This window comes from Leucopleurus acutus (assembly GCF_964270905.1).
Source record: "Leucopleurus acutus genome assembly, chromosome: 5".
NCBI classification, from domain to species: Eukaryota; Metazoa; Chordata; class Mammalia; order Artiodactyla; family Delphinidae; genus Leucopleurus; species Leucopleurus acutus.
Genome location: NC_139147.1, coordinates 71,572,075 through 71,593,139, shown reverse-complemented (window position 1 = coordinate 71,593,139; position 21,065 = coordinate 71,572,075). Strand labels below are relative to the sequence as shown.

At 40.3% G+C, this 21,065-nt stretch overlaps 1 protein-coding gene across 1 annotated transcript in view; it reads right to left on the bottom strand.

Annotated features, from left to right (window-relative positions):
• The window catches only part of RUBCN (rubicon autophagy regulator), a 55,326-nt gene that overhangs the window by 33,544 nt on the left and 717 nt on the right, over nucleotides 1-21,065 (bottom strand). The window contains exon 2 of the mRNA XM_082839182.1: nucleotides 4,931-5,084. Coding sequence (XP_082695308.1) covers nucleotides 4,931-5,084 — 154 coding nt within the window. The remainder of the gene's footprint in view (nucleotides 1-4,930; nucleotides 5,085-21,065) is intronic.

The following is a 21,065-nucleotide window of genomic DNA, read 5'->3' as shown; positions in this document are numbered from 1 at the left end:
GAAATGTCAAAAGACAAGCTAGGAAAAAATATTTGCAATACACATTACAGACAAATAACTAATTCCCTTAATAAATAAAGAGATTCTACAAATCTGTAGGAAAAGATTGACAATCTAAGGAAATGGGGTTAATACAGGGAAAAGTTCACAGAAAAATACTTTTTTAAAAAAATTAATTTATTTTTGGCTGTGTTGGGTCTTCATTGTTGCACGTGGGCTTTCTCTAGTTGCAGTGAGCAGGGGCCACTCTTCAATGCAGTGTGCGGGCTTCTCACTGGGGTGGCTTCTCTTGCGGAGCACAGGCTCTAGGCGTACGGGCTTCAGTAGTTGTGGCATGTGGACTTACTAGTTGTGGCACGTGGGTTCAGTAGTTGTGGCTCACGGGCTCCAGAGCACAGGCTCAGTAGTTGTGGCACATGGGCTTAGGTGCTCTGCGGTATGTGGGATCTTCCCGGACCAGGGTTCGAATCCGTGTCCCCTGCATTGGCGGGCGGATTCTTAACCACTGCGCCACCAGGGAAGTCCCAGAAAAATACTTCAATGGCTCTTATAAACATCTTTCAGAGTAAAAGAAATGTAACTTTTCACCTATTATGTTGGCGACAGTTTAAAGTTTAATAACACCCTATATTGTCAAGGGTATGAAGAATCAGATCCTCTTATACAATGCTGCTGAGGGCGTAAACAGACATAACTTTCTGGAGGGCAATTTCGCCATAGCTATCAAAACTGAAATGCATATACCCTTTAGCCTAAGAATTCTACCTCTAGGAGTATCCTATGGTAAAGGGCAAAATGACCTATACTCAAGGTTATTCACTGTAACATTGTTACTAAGAGCAAATGCTTGGAAGGAATCTAAATGTTTATTACCAGGAGACTGATTAAATAAATTATGGTACATACATAGAATGGAATATTATAAAATGACAGCTGTGAAAAAGAATGAAGAACCTCTTTATGTAATGGATTGGGATGAATTACAATCCCATCAAGTGAAAAACGCAAGGTGTAGAGTAGTGTTTATAGTATGCTTTTATTTGTATGAAAAATCAAAAGGTGTAGCAAAGAAAATTATTCATATTTGCTCTAATAAGCATAAAAATTCTCTGGAAGGAAACTAGAATACAGTAGTTACCAATGGGATTGGAAGGAAACAAGATATTTACTGCATGTGGTTTTATACATTTTGGTTTTTTAACCATATAAATGTATTGTCTATTTTCTCTCTTTTTTTTTTTTGGCCACGCAGTGTGGCTTGTGGGATCCTAGTTCCCAGACCAGGGATTGAACCCGGGTCCTCAGCAGTGAAAGCGTGGAGTCGTAACCACTGGACGGCCAGGGAATTCCCTGTATTGTCTATTTTAATTATATATTTTAAAGCAAGTTACAGAGTAATGGATACAGTATAATCTTAATATTTTAAAAAGCATGGACATGCATAGAAAAATATAAGAGAATCTACCAAAATGTTAAAGAGTGATTGTTATTACTTGATGTTGAGATTATGGGTAATAACTTACTTTCTTCTAAACTCTTTTTGGTATTTCCCAAATGTTCAGCAAATAAAAACATGTATATTACTTATATATTCAGAAAAGAAATACACAGGGACTTTCCTGGCGGTCCAGTGGTTAGAACTCCATGCTCCCAGTGCAGGGGGCACCGGCTTGATCCCTCGTTAGGGAACTAAGATCCTGCATGCCACATGGCGTGGCCAAAAAAAAAAAAAATATATATATATATATATATATATATATATATATATATACACACATATATACCCAGAGGGGTTTTTTTGTTATTATTGCTATTTTTTAAATTGGGCCATCTATACTGCAAAGTACAGGTTTCTTCGTAGTGTTGGAAAAGGCGGGGGGAATCTTTGCACTTCTAGTCAGCTGAGAAATCTCAGGGATTAGGCGTCTCCATGTTTCTAAGCAGCAGAGAAGGGGTTATCAAATATACCTTGCGTTATGGAAAGACTAAAAGGTAGCCCAGATGCAGGATGTCAAGGAAAACGAGATCCCTCTAAGAATATGGTCACGATGTTAGAGTTTCCTAAGGCCCTGAGTGATTTAAAAAAATACACTTCACATTCCATAACACATCCTTAGGAAAGCACGGAAGAGATATGGCCAGCATGAATCATTGTATCCCTTCCCCCCTCCAAGAGCACAACACCCAGAATAGCTTCCTGATGACACAGCAGCCAGAAGCCTTTGAAAGCCTTAATCTTTAGGGAGGAAATGAAAAGGAAAAACAAGTCCTTAGTACAGACTTTAATTTTTAGGACTTTACAAGGCAGAACTGAGCAGCAGTGAAGTTGGTATGGATCTTTTGTCTTTAATTCTTCCCACTAGAGCCTGTAGTTGCTAAATGTATGTGTGTATGACAGATTTGTCTGGTTTGCTCTGCTTGCTCTTACTAACACTACTGCTGTTTTGTAGGTGACCGTACCCTTTAACAGTTTTCATTCTGCTGACCAGGTACCTTCACAGATCTTATAACTTACTAATAACAATAATATTGTGTTGCATTTACCAAGCATCTTCCACTTGGGAATTCCACTGACTTTACTATTTCATCATGACACATATTCTGTTTCTGGCACAGATGGTAAAACTGTCTTCAAATATAGTAAAATGATTACTCCAGATGACAATGTAAGATGAGTAATAGAGCCAAGAAAAGAACTTTTTTGCTATCAAGATGAAAGTACTTTAACCACTAAATGACAGTGCCTCTAATCTGGTAGCTATCTTGGTCATCAGTCTGGGAAACTTGTATTGGGTTTTTGTAAAACATGTTGGCGTGGTTCCCAATTCTGGCTTGGGAGACTGAGTAGCTGGCAATGCCACAGATCAGTATTAAAAATATCAGGAGGAAGGGCAACCTTATGAGAGAAAGTAAGTTTGTTTTGGGTCATGTTGTACTTGGCCTATAGGACAGCCAGCCAGATGATAATGTATAGCAGATAGCCAGACAGCTAGTCTTGTGGATCTGAAGTTCAGCAGAGATGTCTGAGCTGGGGGTAGGTAGTGTATAGGTGAAGTTAAAACAATGCAAGTGAAGGAGACTGTTTCAGAAAATGTACAATGGAATAAGAGATAAGGACATAGGACTGGACTGTATTAAAAACTAAAATCCGAGAGGAAGAGATTCCACGGACATAAACTAAGAAAGAGTGATCACAGAGGTAGGAGAAGGTCTCCATAACATTGGAATAATGCAGTACGAAGCAAGGTCTGATGATGTTCAACAGTGAAGAACACAAGACAGTGCTCAAAGGAGAAATGTTCACTGGATTTGGTAGCATGGACTTACTTAAACTTCAGTAGCAAGAACAACAGTGGTAAGGGCAGAAACCAGATTGCAGCGGGTTAAATTATTTGTTTTGTAAATTCCAATGGTCACATTTTTTTCATAGGACAACATGTAACTTGAAGCTTAAAAAAAAATGAGGGGAATATTTATTAATTATTTCCTATGTACCACGAACTGTGCTAGGCAAATTTGTATGCCATTTCATTTAACCTTTCCATCAAACATTATGATATAAATAATATTATCAACATTTCTAACGATGAGAAAAGGCTCAAGAAAGTTAATATCACCTAATAGTTAAGACTGACAGACAACTTACTACTTTCTAAAGCTTTTTCAGGTATTATCTCATTTAATTCTCACAACAATCCTATGAAGTACATACCAGTGTTACCGCCTCATTTTACAAATGAGGAAACAGAAGCACTAACAGTTATGTAACTTACCCAATACCACAGAGTGGTGAAGCTGAGATAAAATAAGAGCAGTCTGACTCAAAAATCCATAATTATTACTACTATGTCATTTTTTCCCCCAAGGACCTGAGCAATTTCAATCCAGGTTCTGTCTGATTCCAAAGACTTCTGTCAGTCTACTATACAATGTTGCCTCCAAATTCCTGGAATGAGGTTTTAATAATGATGACCATTAAGATTCAGCTCTTTAAAGGATAAAAATTTCCCCCATATCTTCAAAATTCTTTAGAAAGAGGGCCTCATTTTTAGAACTTACTCTGAATAAAGAAAATCTAACCTAAGCCAACTTTCCATTGAATTCTGGAAAAACTCAACAAGAACACTGGTTTAAAGAGTTTGTTCAGAGGTGATATATACATATTTTTAGAAGGGAAGGTACCACATTAAATCCTATCAACTATGAATATCTTAATACCAATTAATTTTTTCCAGTGTGACTGCTAGTTGAGAATAAATTCTGATTAAAAAAGAAAGACAAGCCTGGCTTAGAAAAAAAGAGTTTCAGGAAAGAATACTAAGGCCTTACATGGGAACAGCATGAGTGTTTGGGAACACAAATTATGCACATAGTTGTGAGGTTTGATTTTTAAAAAGTAGGAGGATCAGATCCAATGACCCACTTGACAATTTTATCCAGAACCAAACCTTATTTAAAACATTGCAAATGGAGTAACTGACATTGAGAATTAAAGCAGAAACCATCAAGTGTTAGTAGATTCCACTCATTTTTAATACTCAAAGCTTATTAGAGTGTTTGAGGATACTTAGGAAAAGAAACAACATCAATAAAGTTTACACAGAAGAAAACGTAAGCTATAACTAAAACTATCACTCACAAGCATCTACAAGTTATCAACAAAGTGATGCTCACAGGATAGTCTAAAAATGACAATATCCTGTAAATATTTCTCAGATGCGTCCTAGGATACTCTTAAGAGGAATATCTCAATGATTCATCATCATTGTCCTTATCCTCCTCCTTGTTATCATGTATTATAGTCTTGCTCGCAAGGGCTCAGAGACTAGTTGCCTTCATCTTCTCCCTGCCAACAACTTAATGCAACTATTTCCTTCCAACAAGTGATTCAGCCAATCTGGCACAAAAAGAAAAGAAGGGATCTACATACCTGGTCATGGATGAGCCCATGATAGAGGATGCTCTGCATGTCCCTGCAAAGCCGCTCCAGGCCACCATACTTGGACCAGACATTGGGGCTGTTAGCTGATACTAAACCCTCCACAGTAGTCTTCAAATTACCCAGCAACTGCCAGTGCTCCCTCCTGCAAGGGCATCAATTATACCAATGGTTAGTTACTTTGTTGTACCTGATCCTGACCACGTCAAAGAAAGTCTAAGACAAGAAGCCTCCTGCCCCACATCCTAACATTCTCTCCCCTATTAATTTTTTACTTGAGTATAAGACCCAATTCTGAGAGGACCGAAGTTGTAAAGAACACTAAGATTTTGTTTTAAAACCCTCATATTGGGACTTCCCTGGTGGTCCAGTGGGTAAGACTCTGCGCTCCCAATGCAGGGGGCCTGGGTTTGATCCCTGCATGCATGCTGCAACTAAGAGTTTGCATGCCACAACGAAAAAGCCCACATGCCGCAACTAAGAGTCTGCATGCTGCAACTAAGAAGTCCACATGCCACAACTAAAGATTCCACATGCTGCAACAAAGAGCCGGTGCAGCCAAAATAAATAAACAAACAAACATATATATATAAAGCCCTCATATTTACATGGCATATTGTGCTTTGTAAGGTGATCTTCATCTACTATCATTCCATCCTCATGTAAGTAGCCTATAACCCTGTTTCTAGGAGTGTGACCCATTAAGATCCGTTTCTGGACAATGACATTACATGGGCAATATATAAAGAGATGAGGGCATTTGCTGAAAACCAGAAACCTTTTGTCAAAAAAAAAAGCCAAAAACAACTTTTTATTAACTATATTTCCAGTACTAAGTACATATATCTGTACACAAATATTATGGATAAGAATACAAATTGCCCATGATTTTCCCCCTTAATTTTTTAACCTAAAATTGAGGCAAAATGTTTTAAGCTTGCACTGAGCCACTTAGGACATGTCCCCAAATCAATCAACTATTGGCTTATTCCCTTGGACCATGTGAAGTACTTTAGTGTAAAAGTTTGAAAATTATTGCCCTAGATGATTGTCAAGGTTCCTCTCCAATTCCCAGCATTTTCTCAACACAGCTTCCAACCCAATAAAAATTCAAAACCAGCTGCAATTGAGTGAAAAGAACTGGATACACAGAATCAAACTGGATAAGGAAAACATGAGGAGATGAGGTGTCAAACTCCTTCTCTTGGGCCCCCAGTTGTTATGTTGTACACTTTATCTAGCCCTTTCATTTCTTATTAGAATACTACTCTTTCCTCTTCAAGGACAGTCCTGGGAATGGTTATAATTTCTTCAAGGAACTTTCACTATAACTATTTTAATATCATTGCAATACCTATTAGGGTAGGAGGGCTCTGAACTGGAATCCTTTGTAACTCTTATACATTTTGTACACTTTCTGAGCCACTTTTAAAAAGTGGATGAAGAGAGTAAAGGCAGACAAATAAAATAAAATGAATGAAGCTAGGTCTGGTACAGGAGTATTATCTAAAAGGGGAAAGCCAAATGGATCTCACTCTGGTTTTCTCCTCTCAAGGCTTTGAGACCAAGAATTTATTCAAACTGGGAGACACCAGGCTTTTTTAACCTTACATCATTAAACATTTGAGTCTATTTCTTTTTCCCCCCAGTTTTATTGAGAAATAATTGACATATAACATTATATTAGTTTAAGGCATACAACATAATGATTTGATATATGTATACCTTGTGAAATGATTACCAGAGTAAGTTTAGTTAACATCTATCACCTCACACAGTTATAAATTTTGTTCCTTGTGATGAGAACTTTTAAGATCTACTCTCTTAGCAACTTTCAAATATACAATACGGTACTGTTAACTATAATCACCATGCTGTACATTACACCCCCAAAGTGACTTATAAGTTTGTACCTTTGGACCACCTTCACCCATCTCCCCCAACCCCTCATCCCCTGCCTCTGGTAATCATCAATCTGTTCTCTATTTCTATGAGTTTGGGTGTTTTGGATTCTACATATGTGAGATAATACAGTATTTGTCTTTCTCTGTCTGATTTATTTCACTTAGCATAATGCCCTCAAGGTCCATCCATGTTGCTACAAATGGCAAGATTTCCTTCTTTATGGCTAAATAATATTCCTGTGTGTGTGTGTGTGTGTGTGTGTGTGTGTGTGTGTCTGTGTGTGTGTGTGTGACATTTTCTTTATCCATTCATGTGTCAATGGACACTTAGGTTGTTTCCGTGTCTTGGCTATTTTAAATAATGCTGCAATGAACATGGGGGTGCAGATATCTTTTCAAGAGAGTGATTTTGTTTCCCTTGGATATATATCCAGAAGGAGAATTGCTGGATCATATGGTAATTCTATTTTTAATATCCTGAGGAAATCTCCATACCGTTTTCCATAATGGCTGCCCCAATTTACAATACCACCAAGAGTCCCTTTTTCTCCACACCCTCGCCAACACTTGTTGCCTCTTGTCTTTTTTTTTTTTTTTTTGTGGTACGCAGGCCTCTCACCACTGCGGCCTCTCCCGCTGTGCAGCACAGGCTCCGGACACGCAGGCCCAGCCGCCATGGCTCACGGGCCCAGCCGCTCCACGGCATGTGGGATCTTCCCGGACCAGGGCACGAACCCGTGTCCCCTGCATCGGCAGGCGGACTCTCAATCACTGTGCCACCAGGGAAGCCCGCCTCTTGTCTTTTTGATGCTAGCTCTTCTAACAGGTGTGAGATGATATCTCATTGTGGTTTTGATTTGCACTTCCCTCATGATTGGTCACGTGAAGCACTTTTTCATATACCTGTTGGCCATTCCCCTGTTCTATTTCTAACCCAGTCCTGGGAGATATTTCAAGATAACTAAGAGGCACACAGGACTCAGGTGGTCATTAAAAGGCCATTTATTGTTGTACTGTGAAACTGCCATCACAGAGGCCAACTGACTGCCAGCTTTTGCTTCAGGGATTCTCCATCTCCTACGCTTCCTCAGGAAGCATCTGGCCTGTTCTGACTGATACAGTTTTACATTCCAACAGGTTACAATCAAGTGGTGCAGGCCTGAGAGCCAGTCTGGTTCCTCAAGTGACTCTGCATATCTGTGTTCTGATTCATTCTGTATTGATCTCACAAGGTTTACTGTCAAAGAACATCATAATAGGGCTTCCCTGGTGGCGCAGTGGTTGGGAGTCCGCCTGCTGATGCAGGGGACACGGGTTTGTGCCCCGATCCGGGAGGATCCCGCATGCCGTGGAGCGGCTGGGCCCGTGAGCCATGGCCGCTGAGGCTGCACGTCCGGAGCCTGTGCTCCGCAACGGGAGAGGCCGCAACAGTGAGAGGCCCGTGTACCGCAAAAAAAAAAAAAAAAAAAAGACACAAAGAACATCATAATAAATTCTGAAAGTAGACACCAACTACCCTATCATCCTAGGGCTTTGATTCCAAAATTTTACAAAGAGCATTGAAACCCTAGAAACCTTGAGCATTCAGATAGATCTATTAACAACTTCTGTACAAACTAAAGAAATTTTCTTCCCCAAAATGAAGTGCCCTTGAGATACCACAGCTACAAAAGAAGGTGGCTCTTACTCTAAGATGTACCAAACCGTCTATATTTGGTATATGCTCATATAGATGAAAAGTAAACTTAATAAAGTTTTTTAAAATTAATTAATTTATTTATTTATTTTTGGCTGCGTTGGGTATTCGTTGCTGCGCGTGGGCTTTTCCCTAGCTGCGGTGAGCAGGTGCTACTCTACATTGCGGTGCGCGGGCTTCTCATTGCAGTGGCTTCTCTTGTTGCAGAGCACAGGCTCTAGGCGCACGAGCTTCAGTAGTTGTGGCACGCAGACTCAGTAGTTGTGGCTCGCGGGCTCTAGAGCACAGGCTCAGTAGTTGTGACACACAGGCTTAGTTGCTCCATGGCACGTGGGATCTTCCCGGACCAGGGCTTGAACCCGTGTCCCCTGCACTGGCAGGTGGAGTCTTAACCACTGTGCCACCAGGGAAGTCCTAAAAATTTTTTGATTTACATAGCTAGTTTGTTTAGTGTCTTTACTTTTTAGGATCCTTTACCCTAATGATACTGTTATCATTTTCAGAGAGCTGAAATACTAAGTTCAACTGAAGCCCATACACAATGGTTGGATTAATCCATTCATACCTGAATCTTAGATGCAAATAAATAGATCACCATGAGAAATAAAATATCCCTCCTCATTCTTTACCCAGATTGTTAGCAAGTGAGGTCAGTCTTTCCTAGGCTAAACCTGTTTGGTAATAATTACTTGGATTGTATCATCTTGCATTCACATGTAACCTTCATCTGGGCACAGGCAAGGACTATATTAGGCTCAAAGCAGCCCTTTGTATGGCCACTTCTGCAAGTATACAGAGTGCTCTTCTTTAATCACCATAAATTAAAAGCAAGTCTTTCTAAGCATATTACCCTATGTCAAGGAAGAACTAGGCTTGAGTGGCAAGGGACAGCATAATCCATCTCTACTTGAATCATATTTATCAACAAACAGCAAAGCCAATCTCAGAATAAAGTCCTGCCAATTTTCTTTTGGGAGGGTTTTGACTACATTCTTTGAAGAGGAACAGGCATTGCTTAAGCAACTCAAATAAGCATACCCAAGGAAAAAGTTTCCCTAAATGCCAACTCAGTCTTAAGCTTGCCAAGTCACAATTAGAAGTAACACTCAGGTTAAAACAGTAAAGTTATAAGCAAATGTTATTTTTTAAAGAAGTGTTATACCATATAACTAATATAAAACTAATAACTAAAAATAAGTGAAATCAATAGTAAATACATAGTAAATACTGTGCAATTGTAAAATGAGATTCAATGCAAGAAATATATATTGGCATATCTTCCACCCCCAAGACTCTTTTTAGTAATAAAAGGAAACAGCTTCAACTTATTAGCATATCCCATCTACAGTATGCCAGTTATCTGCATTGTAATGTGGTATCTACCTGAGACCAGAGTTGAAGGTCAGGTTGTTCCAAGTCAGGTAATGATTTGATCCCTGAAATGCGGGGAGAGGTATGTGATACCCATATGTGGAATATCATGAAACCAATAAAATTTTTGATTAGGAACAATTTCCAAAGCTAATGAAAGTATGTAAAAGTATAAAAAACAGAATGTAAAATTATATTTATGATCTTAACATAAATATACTGAGAGAAATAGTGATATGTTAATAGTGGTTACTTTTGGTTATATAAGGGGAATGTAGAGAAGAGAGGAACTGTTTCGGCCTTCCTTGAGGCTAGCAATTAAAGAAAGGTCAATAATATGAACAAAGTTAGTGAACCAGAAGCTGGAAAATACCATAAAGGATTTTTTAAATACTCAAGTATCAAAAGCATCTTATGCTGAAAGATTGTGGTCAGGCAAGCACCTAGGACTTTTTTTTTTTTTTTTTTTTTTTTTTGGTGGTACGCGGGCCTCTAACTGTTGTGGCCTCTCCCATTGCGGAGCACAGCCTCTGGACGCGCAGGCTCAGCTGCCATGGCTCATGGGCCCAGCCCCTCCGCGGCATGTGGGATCTTCCCAGACCGGGGCACGAACCTGTGTCCCCTGCATCGGCAGGCGGACTCTCAATCACTGCGCCACCAGGGAAGCCCGCACCTAGGACTTTTAATGCCAGAAAGCACTTCCTGGAAAGAAGTAATGGGTTCATTCTTAAAGTGGGGAAAAACCTAATTAGGGAAATAATTTTCTTAAATAAATTTATTTATTTATTTTTGTTTGTGTTGGGTCTTCATTGCTCTGCACGGGCTTTCTCCAGTTGTGGCGAGCGGGGGCTACTCTTCCTTGCAGTGTGGGTGCTTCTCATTACGGTGGCTTCTCTTGTCGCAGAGCACGGGTTCTAGGCACACAGTCTTCAGTAGTTGTGGCATGCGGGCTCAGTAGTTGTGGCTCATGGGCTTTAGAGTGCAGGCTCAGCAGTTGTGGCGCACAGGCCCAGTTACTTCACGGCATGTAGGATCTTCCTGGACTAGGGATCGAACCCATGTCCCCTGCATTAGCAGGCAGATTTTTAACCACTACGCCACCAGGGAAGTCCCGGGAAATAATTATTGGTAACACTGAGGTAGCAAGAAACTACCACGTTTAATTTGCGTTTAACTTTCTTCTTACCTGGCTCCATATTTTCTGTTTTTAGTTATACAGTTTTTAACTTGTAGAGTATGTAGTATATTTATGATGCTTTTCAAATAAACAATATGCTTATAGAAAAAACATACTTGACTCTATTATTCAGCTCTCAGCTCTGGGGCACTTAGGAGAACCTATCCATTGGCAGTTCCATCCCTTTAGCGGTTGACAGCAGAATCTCAAAAGTCTAGGAGGGAACCTCAATGTCTAGGAATCTCAACGTCTAGAAGGCAGGCTTTGTAACTTTATACCTATTCAACAAATGCTTCACCAATCATACTAAATTTTAATGATACTAAATTTCTTGAATTTCAACAATGGGTAGATTTAACAAAAGGTAGGAAAATCCCTTATGTCAGAAACCTTACCACTGGTGATATGCAAACGCCTTAGTACAGAGTTCAAAAATTCTCCATCCTGCTCAGTACTCCTCAATTTGAATACAGTCTCTCTCTCTCTCTCTCTACCACATGCAAACATGCTAACCTCATACCTACTCTCATGACTGTATCCATGGAGACCTTTCCACTTGGAATGATTCTCTTCTTGTCCCATTCAGGGATTAAGGTTCAGCTCTAGTACAATTTTCTCCCAAGAAGTTCTAAATAATCTGACCTGCAACAACTTTTTTGTTAGAAACTCCATAACACATGCTGTCAATACACCATTCCTCTTAATAATAATCTTTAAAAAAAAAAACCAAAACATTGTTATTTACCGGTATGTGGTTGATTTCCTTAAGGAGAAGGACCATGGTTTTTCTATTTCCTTTTTTAAAAAAATATTTATTTATTTATTTATTTGGTTGTGCCAGGTCTTAGTTGTGGCAGGCAGGCTCTTTAGTTGCAGCTCACCAGCTCCTTAGTTGTGGCGTGTGAACTCCTAATTGTGGCATGCATGTGGGATCTAGTTCCCTGACCAGGGATCGAACCCGGGTCCCCAGCATTGGGAGTGTGGAGTCTTAACCTCTGCGCCACCAGGGAAGTCCCTCTATTTCTTTTGTATTTTATATTTTAATAAGCAGAGAGAAAATGTCATTCAGTGGAAAGAGAACAAGCTTCACGGTCAGGCCAACCTGAATTTGAATCCTAGCTCTGCACAAACTAGCTGTGCATCCTTGGGCAAGCCATTAAACTCTTTAAGCTTCAGTTCCCTCATCTGCAAAATGGAGAGAACAACTACTTCATAAAGGAGTGTAATTGATAATCTACAGAAAGCACCACCATCAAGCAAATAATAGTAGTATTACTTCCCTTTTCTCTGTCCTTTTCCTTTGAACTTCCATTGCATAAATCTAATAAATCCAGTTAAATCAGAAGGAGTACCTAGTATAAAGCCTTCTTACCCATTCTGCTTCAGAGAAAATTTGGGATTGGACAGTTTGTGACATAATTAAGACTAGTAACAGTGTTCCACCTACAAAGAATATCTTCACTGAATTTAAACTAGGGTCAAATTTCTTCTTAGCACAGGTTCCAAGGCCCTGTTTATGTTCATGGTACTCTCACTGAAGCAGGATAGCTGGAAAGACTTCCTCAATATTGGACGACCTTGTATATAACAGAGAATCAAATTTGCTTTCTGGATAGAATGAAAGAAACTTATAAGGTTTTACTGCAAAAAAATAAGGTTGATTTTGTGAGTCATATAAGAAAGCCAATCTCATTACCTTAGAGTCACACCTTATGTTGTCTGGGTAGAAGAGTGCTTTACAAGCAAGGTAAAGGAGGCATACACCACCACTCCAATAGCAAAGGCAAAGGAGGAAAGACACTGCCTCAGTTGCCTCAGTTTTAGGGACACTATTTTAAAGTAAAAGATAACCATCATTGGAACTAAAACTAAACTATCTCAAAAACTGCTGAGGAAAGAAAACAGCAAGAGAACATTATAGAAATCATTTTTAAAAGATGATAGAATTAAGACCCAACAGATATGAGATAAAAATAAGTGTCAATGGAATAAACTCAACTATTTAAAACAAAACAGCCAATCAAACAAAAAAGCAGGAGGAAACTATACTAATATCAAGGTTGTATTCAAGGCAAGAATCATTTAAAAAGACAAAGAGGGAATAATGAAGATATAGCTCTCATTAGTTTTTGTGTATCTAATAACATGGCCTCAAAATATATCAAACAAAACCACACACACACACACACACACACACACACACACACACACACACACGCGAAACAAAAACTGCAGAAAACAAAAAGAAAAACGGGGATTTCCCTGGTGGTCCAGTGGGTAAGACTCCACGCTCCCAACGCAGGAGGCCCGGGTTCGATCCATGGTCGGGGAACTAGATCCTGCATGCCGCAACTAAGAGTCTGCATGCCACAACTAAGAAGTCCACATGCCACAACTAAAGATCCCATGTGCCGCAACGAAGACCCAGCACAGCCAAAATAAATAAATAAATAATGAAAAGAAAAATGGAAATGGAAAAGAAAAAACAATGGTAATGGGAGATCACGAAAACCAAAAGTAAAAAAGTGATTAGAGGGGCTTCCCTGGTGGCGCAGTGGTTGAGAACCTGCCTGCCAATGCAGGGGACGCGGGTTCGAGCCCTGGTCTGGGAAGATCCCACATGCCGCGGAACAACTGGGCCCGTGAGCCACAGCTACTGAGCCTGCGCGTCTGGAGCCCGTGCTCCGCAACAAGAGAGGCCGCGACAGTGAGAGGCCCGCGCACCGCGATGAGGAGTGGCCCCCCGCTCACCACAACTAGAGAAAGCCCTCGGACAGAAACGAAGACCCAATGCAGCCAAAAATAAATAAATAAATAAATTTATTTAAAAAAAAAAAGTGATTAGAAGAGCTGAATAATATATAATTAATAAGGTTGTTCTATAACATCTAGAAAACTATACCTTGAAGGACACTTTTTTAAAGCACCATAGAACAGTCACGAAAATTTGCCTTGTACTAAGGCATACGCATAAGAAAAGTCAATAGATCCTCAAAAGTAGAAGTAGTACAGACATATTCTCCAGCCAGAAAGCAATAAAACAGCGAGCAAATAACAAAAGTAGGTAGAAAAAAAAAAAACACCCTTGGAAAATCTAAAACTCTCAAAGGACTCCTTAGGAGGTTAGGAGGCAAAAATAAATTCATGGTCTTGGAGGGACGTGGGTGAAGAGGAATGGCAATATGACTATTACTGCTTTCTTCTCAAAAGTATCCAAATGAGAGAGCTCACCGGGAGACTGTCTGAGAACCCTTAAGAAATTATGGGATTCTGCTGTTTTCTAGTAAAAAATCAATCATCTCTCAGTCCTACAAACCAGCAGGGTTCCTGTGAGTTTCACTGGCAAAGGATATGGCCCCACAAACTTTGAGAGATAGTTTGCCAAGTTCCTATTTACTCACTACTATTGATGACTTCCTTTAATAATCTTCTCTCCTCCTAATCAAGTGTAGTTTACACTTCAAGTGAGCCTGATCCAGAGGAACTAAAAACATGTAAGCATGCTGCAGTTCTTTCCTGAAAAATGCAGATTTACATCTACAGCAGCATTGTTCAATTGAACTTTCTGTGATGCTGGAAATGTTCTGTATCTGTGCTGTCCAATATGGCAGCCACTAGCCACTGTGGCCATTAAGCACTTGAAGTCTGTGCAGTGTGACTAAAGAACTGAAATTTTAAAATTTTATTTAATTTTAATTAATTGAGACTTAAATTACCACAGGTGGCTAAGTGGCTATTGCGTTGGACAGAGCTGGTCTATAAATACCAAGACAGGTTGTTTAAGAAGGAAAGATTACAAAACAAAATAAAAAACAGGAAAAAAATTCCATTTATGGAAGAAGTGATAAAGCAAGTATAAAAAAGCAGAAACAGCTGTGGGGAGGGTAGATACTGAGAAAAGCTTCAGCTTACGGTTCCTGCTATCAGCTGATACACCTCCGGCCTCTGGGTTCTGACAATAGCATTTTCCCCAAAAGCTTCAAGAGTATGTTTGGGGGAGGAGGGGTGGGGGGGCAGCGGGGGGCGGGGAGAGGAAAAATTGTACTAATAATTGGAGTAGCAGTTTGGATTGCTCAAAAATCATGTGATCCTCGTGCTTTGCTACCAGTGCTGCCAGAGCATGGTCAAAGGAAAAAGGGAACAAAAGGGAAGAAAATGAAAATTACGTGAAAAAGTGAAAAATGAATAAACAGAAAGGGAAAAACAGAGGCCCTTTCAATAGCAACAGAACCAATGACACCTGTCCAACCATAAGAAGCATGACCAAATTTTACCATTTTCATTCCTTGAGCAAATAAATATTCAGTGAACACCAACCATATGTCAGGCACCGTGTTAGGCACCGGGCTTATGGTGGTTAAAGAGGGAGAGTCCCCACCTCTCCGGATATTCAGAATGCAGTGGGGGAAAGGGGCACATACATTTAAAAAATGCTATAGAGTGAGAAGTGCTGTAATAAGAGAGATAGAAAAGGGCAGGTCAATGATGACTTCTAAAGGAGAATTATTTAAAGGACGACTAAGAGCTCTCCAGGCAAAGAAGGAGGCAATGCAGGGAATTTAGAGGAGCAAGTATTAGAATGGTGAGGAAGGAGATGTGAGTGAGTGAATGCCATGGTTTTGTAACTGGAAACTTCACACTGAATACCACAGAAGTTTTGACTTTCTATTTTCAATGAGAAATCACTGAACATTTCTGAGCAAAATACTAGAGTAACTTTGCTTCTGAAAAATTAAGCTGGTAGCAATGTGGAAGCTGCTTGGAATAGGGGGACTGGGCTCAGATTGGGAGCTTAGTCAGGAGGCTACTGAGAGAATCCACAATGAGAAATAATAAAGGCTTTAGTGAATAATTTTGTTTATAGCTGCCCAGAATTCATGTCCCTTTCTTTTGGTAACAGAATAATGATTCTTCACAGGGGAATCACCCCTCTGGCACTTAATCTGGTCCATGAAGTCCCAAGAAAATATCACCCTACCCTAGGATCCAGGGTTGGGCATATAACTTAGGCCTGACTGAGCAACATATTCCATACCCTGATTACAAGAACAGGAACATAAGTCAGTCCAAAAAGAGTCAGCCCCAGAATTTTCACTTTTGCTATACCTATGGGGATTGATTTTGTCTTCTTTTTGGTTGGATTGCGAAACTTGAAGTCGCCAAGGGTCATCCTGTAGAAAAATCTGCGACTTCCCTGGTGGTGCAGTGGTTAAGAGTCCGCCTGCCAATGCAGGGGACACGGGTTCAATCCCTGGCCCAGGAAGATCCCACAGGCCGCAGAGCAACTAAGCCCATGTGCCACAATTACTGAGCCTGTGCTCTAGAGCCCACGAGCCACAACTACTGAAGCCCGCGCGCCTAGAGCCCGCGGTCTGCAACAAGAGAAGCCACCGCAATGAGAAGTCTGCATGTTGCAACGAAGAGTAGCCCTCACTCGCTGCAACTAGAGAAAGTCCATGCGTAGCAACAAGACCCAACGCAGCCAAAAATAAATAAATAAAATAAAATAAATAAATTTTTTAAAAAAGATAAAAAAAAGAAAAATCTGCCTGAGAATGAAGCCAACACATCGAGAAAAAGAGCACACAGACAGGGACAAACTTTCTTTTTTTTTTTAACATCTTTATTGGAGTATAATTGCTTTACAATGGTGTGTTAGTTTCTGCTTTATAACAGAGTGAATCAGTTATACATATACTTATATCCCCATATCTCTTCCCTCTTGCATCTCCCTCCCTCCCACCCCTCTAGGGGGTCACAAAGCACCGAGCTGATCTCTCTGTGCTATGCAGCTGCTTCCCACTAGTTATTGGTTTTACATTTGGTGGTGTATATATGTCCATGCCACTCTCTCACTCTGAGGGACAAACTTTTGTTTAAGCACCTACATTTGGCCATTCCTGAAGCAATACCACTCCCTGGATTTTTCGGTAATATAAGCCAATATATTTGGAAATGGAGGGAAAAAAAAAAGGCTTCAAGAGAAAAATCAGAAAGAGAACTCATTGGACCTGTGACTGCCTGGGTATGGGAAAGGAAGGAGAGGGAAGTATCAAATTTCACTGAGGTTTCTGACTTGGTTGACTGAATGGAAAACACTATTAACTTGAGATAGAGAACAGAGGAGGAAAAGGTTTTGGTCAATAGAATGAGCTCAGTTTGGAGACACAAAAAAGTACCTTAATCCTTGAATTCTGACTCTATCTGACTCACTGTACCACGAAAACTGTGGAAGTAGTCGGGTTCCAAGCTCAGAAGTAGACTGCATAGCCCAAGGCAGCTGAGGGTGACAGAGCAATGCAAGAAGAATCATTCCTTTAATTGTTTAGTAGTTTCACCAAACTCCAAATAATTGGCATTTAGGAAACCCTAGGAAAAGTGAAGTATCATCCCTAAGCATTACAGCATTTTGCTAGTGGTGACTAGCTACATGGAAAACAATAGGGGTATCTATGACATTCCACTCCAAGGATGAAGTTAAAAGCTAGGCCAACACCCCAGTCCCCAGTGTGTTCAACTCGGATAGAGGAGCCACAGAAGGAGGAAGAGCGAGCAATGATACCATTGAAAACAGCAACTGGAAGAGCACCCACTAACCTTATTTTAAGAAAACTGGGGAGGAGATGGAAGTAGACATTTTTTGCATTCAGTACATATCAGGCACTCTGTGAGGAGCTTTATGCACATTATGTTATTGAACCCTCACAACTTACCAGTCAGGAAGGCATCATTCTTCCCACTCAAACAGGATAAGCCAAGTTAAGCCGTAGAGCTAGAATCCAAATGCAGATCTACCTGGATATAAAGCTTATGCACATTTCACTACATCAACTGCTTTCAGAAAATAACTGAGCAGTTTTATCCTTCATTATATATTAAAAAAAAAAATGATGCCATCTCATCAAGATGTCCTCTGAATTGGGTGTTTTACCGGCCATAGAAGGGTTAGGTTTGCAGTGACCCAGCTACAGTGCCTCAATTCTCAGGCACAAGGCATGTATTTTATTTACCATTTGACTATCTGGAACTAAGGAGGTCATCAGTGCCATGAAGTCCCATTAAATAAAACATTCTGAGTTAACTAGCCACCCACAGAGAGTTGGCTATGGCAACAATATGAGTGATTTTGTGGGGATAATCCCACTACTGAAATTAAGTTTTGACTAAAGTTCCTTGATTAAGAGGCAAGCATGGAAAGAATAACAGAAAAAGATACCTGCAAAGGAGCGGTCCTAATAGCCTTAAAATGACAGGCAAAGAATGCTATAAAATTCATTACCTTATACATTTCTTTGTCCCAGTATATTAGCATAGTGAAAGGTAGTATAGTGTTGGTATTAAAAGTAGAGCCAGGGCTTCCCTGGTGGCGCAGTGGTTGACAGTCCACCTGGCGATGCAGGGGACACGGGTTCGTGCCCCGGTTCGGGAGGATCCCACATGCCGCGGAGCAGCTGGGCCCGTGAGCCATGGCCGCTGAGCCTGCGCGTCCGGAGCCTGTGCTCCGCAACGGGAGAGGCCACAGCTGTGAGAGGCCCGCGTACCGCAAAAAAAAAAAAAATAGTAGAGCCAGATTGCCTGGGTTTGAATCCCAGTTCCACCAAGGATTTACTGTATGACCTTGGCAAGTTATTTATCCTGTCTATGTCTCAGCTCCCTCACCTGTCAAATGGTGATAATATATTGAATAGTACCTATCTCACCCAGTTGTTATGGGGATTAAATAATACTTGTAAGGCTCTTAAGCAACGCCTGGCTTGTAGTAAAGAGGTGTTTGTTAAATATATTAAATAAATAAAAAACTCAGCTAGATGGGGATGAAATTTGAATTTCCAACCCAGCCTTTCCCACATGAACTGGCAGAGGAAAATAAAAACAATCCTAAAATTTGTTTAGAATGTATATAGGACCTTTTACATGAAGCATTTCACAGACATCTGGAGGAAGAATAAGTAGCCAAATATACATAAGCAGAAACTGAAACATGGAAAAGGGAAGTAAGATGTTCAGTTTCACTGAACACATCATTCACAAGTCTCGGGCAGGAACGCCAAGGTCCTGTCGGCCCAGGTTTTGTACAGCAGGCCACAGGCTAACTGTGCACATAAAAGAGGAGTCTCACTCTTTAAAACAGCCAGGTCTTCACCCAGGTACAACATCTCATTAATTTTCCCCTGTTGATATTTTCTCAGAGGTAAATATTCCACCTCCAGTCTTTGGATCCCAGCTGCTCCTGAGACTCTAATTATATCTGAATATTTTTAAAAGTCAAGAAAGACTTCCTTAAATGTAAGGCCAGACACTATAAAACTCTTAGAGGAAAACAAAGGCAGAACACTCTATGACATAAATCACAGCAAGATCCTTTTTGACCCACCTCCTAGAGAAGTGGAAATAAAAACAAAAATAAACAAATGGGACCTAATGAAACTTAAAAGCTTTTGCACAGCAAATGAAACCATAAACAAGACCAAAAGACAACACTCACAATGGGAGAAAATATTTGCCAACAAAGCAACTGACAAAGAATTAATCTCCAAAGTATACAAGCAGCTCATGCAGCTCAATATCAGAAAAACAAACAACCCAATCCAAAAATGGGCGGAAGACCTAAACAGACATTTCTCCAAAGAAGATATAGATTGCCAGCAAACATATGAAAGGATTCTCAACATCACTAATCACTAGAGAAATGCAAGTCAAAACTACAATGAGGTATCACCCCACACCAGTCAGAATGGCCATCATCAAAAATCTACAAACAATAAATGCTGGAGAGGGTGTGGAGAGATGGGAACCCTCTCCCACTGTTGGTGGGAAAGTAAATTGATACAGCCACTATGGAGAACAGTATGGAGGTTCCTTAAAAAACTAAAAATAGAACCACCATATGACCCAGCAATCCCACTACTGGGCATATACCCTGAGAAAACCATAATTCAAAAAGAGTCATGTACCGCAGTGTTCACTGCAGCTCTATTTACAATAGCCAGGACATGGAAGCAACCTAAGTGTCCATCGACAGATGAATGGATAAAGAAGATGTGTCACATATATACAATGGAATATTACTCAGCCATAAAAAGAAATGAAATTGAGTTATTTGTAGTGAGGTGGATGGACCCAGAGTCTGTCATACAGAATAAAGTAAGTCAGAAAGAAAAAAACAAATGCCATATGCTAACACATATATATGGAATCTAAAAAAAAAAAAATGGTTCTGACAAACCTAGGGGCAGGACAGGAATAAAGACGCAGACGTAGAGAGTGGACTTGAGGACACGGGGAAGGGGAAGGAGAAGGGTAAGCTGGGACGAAGTGAGAGAGAGGCATGGACATATACACACTACCAAATGTAAAATAGCTAGTGAGAAGCAGCCGCAGAGTACAGGGAGATCAGCATAGAACAGGGAGATCAGCTCCGTGCTTTGCGACCCACTAGAGGAGTGGGATAGGGAGGGTGGGAGGGAGATGCAAGAGGGAGGGGATATGGGGATATATGTATATGTATAGCTTATTCACTTTGTTATACAGCAGAAACTAACACAACAATGTAAAGCAATTATAATTCAACAAAGATGTTAAAAAAAAGACTTCCTTAACCCACATTCCTGCTCTATGATGTACATTCCAGATTCTTAAGAGGTTAAGACCAGAGTTATTAATGAAGCAACCCCTACATAGGGGTAGTACCTTTCCAGAGTCCAAGCCACCATTCGGTCAAAGTAGTTTTTAAAATCTTAAATTCTCTAATTTCTAGAAGGTATGAACTCGATAACAACAGTTTCATATAAATAAATCGGAAATTGCTTAGCTGCATTGTGGGGAAGGAGTGAAGGGTTTAAGGATGGAAAGGAAACGACAGGGAGGTCCTGTTACTCTCTGACAGGGATCCAGCTTTGACAAAGGGCACGCACACAATTTCTAGTCCCACTAGCAAGCCCCCCTCCCCATTCCACTGCCATTACAATCGCCCACTTT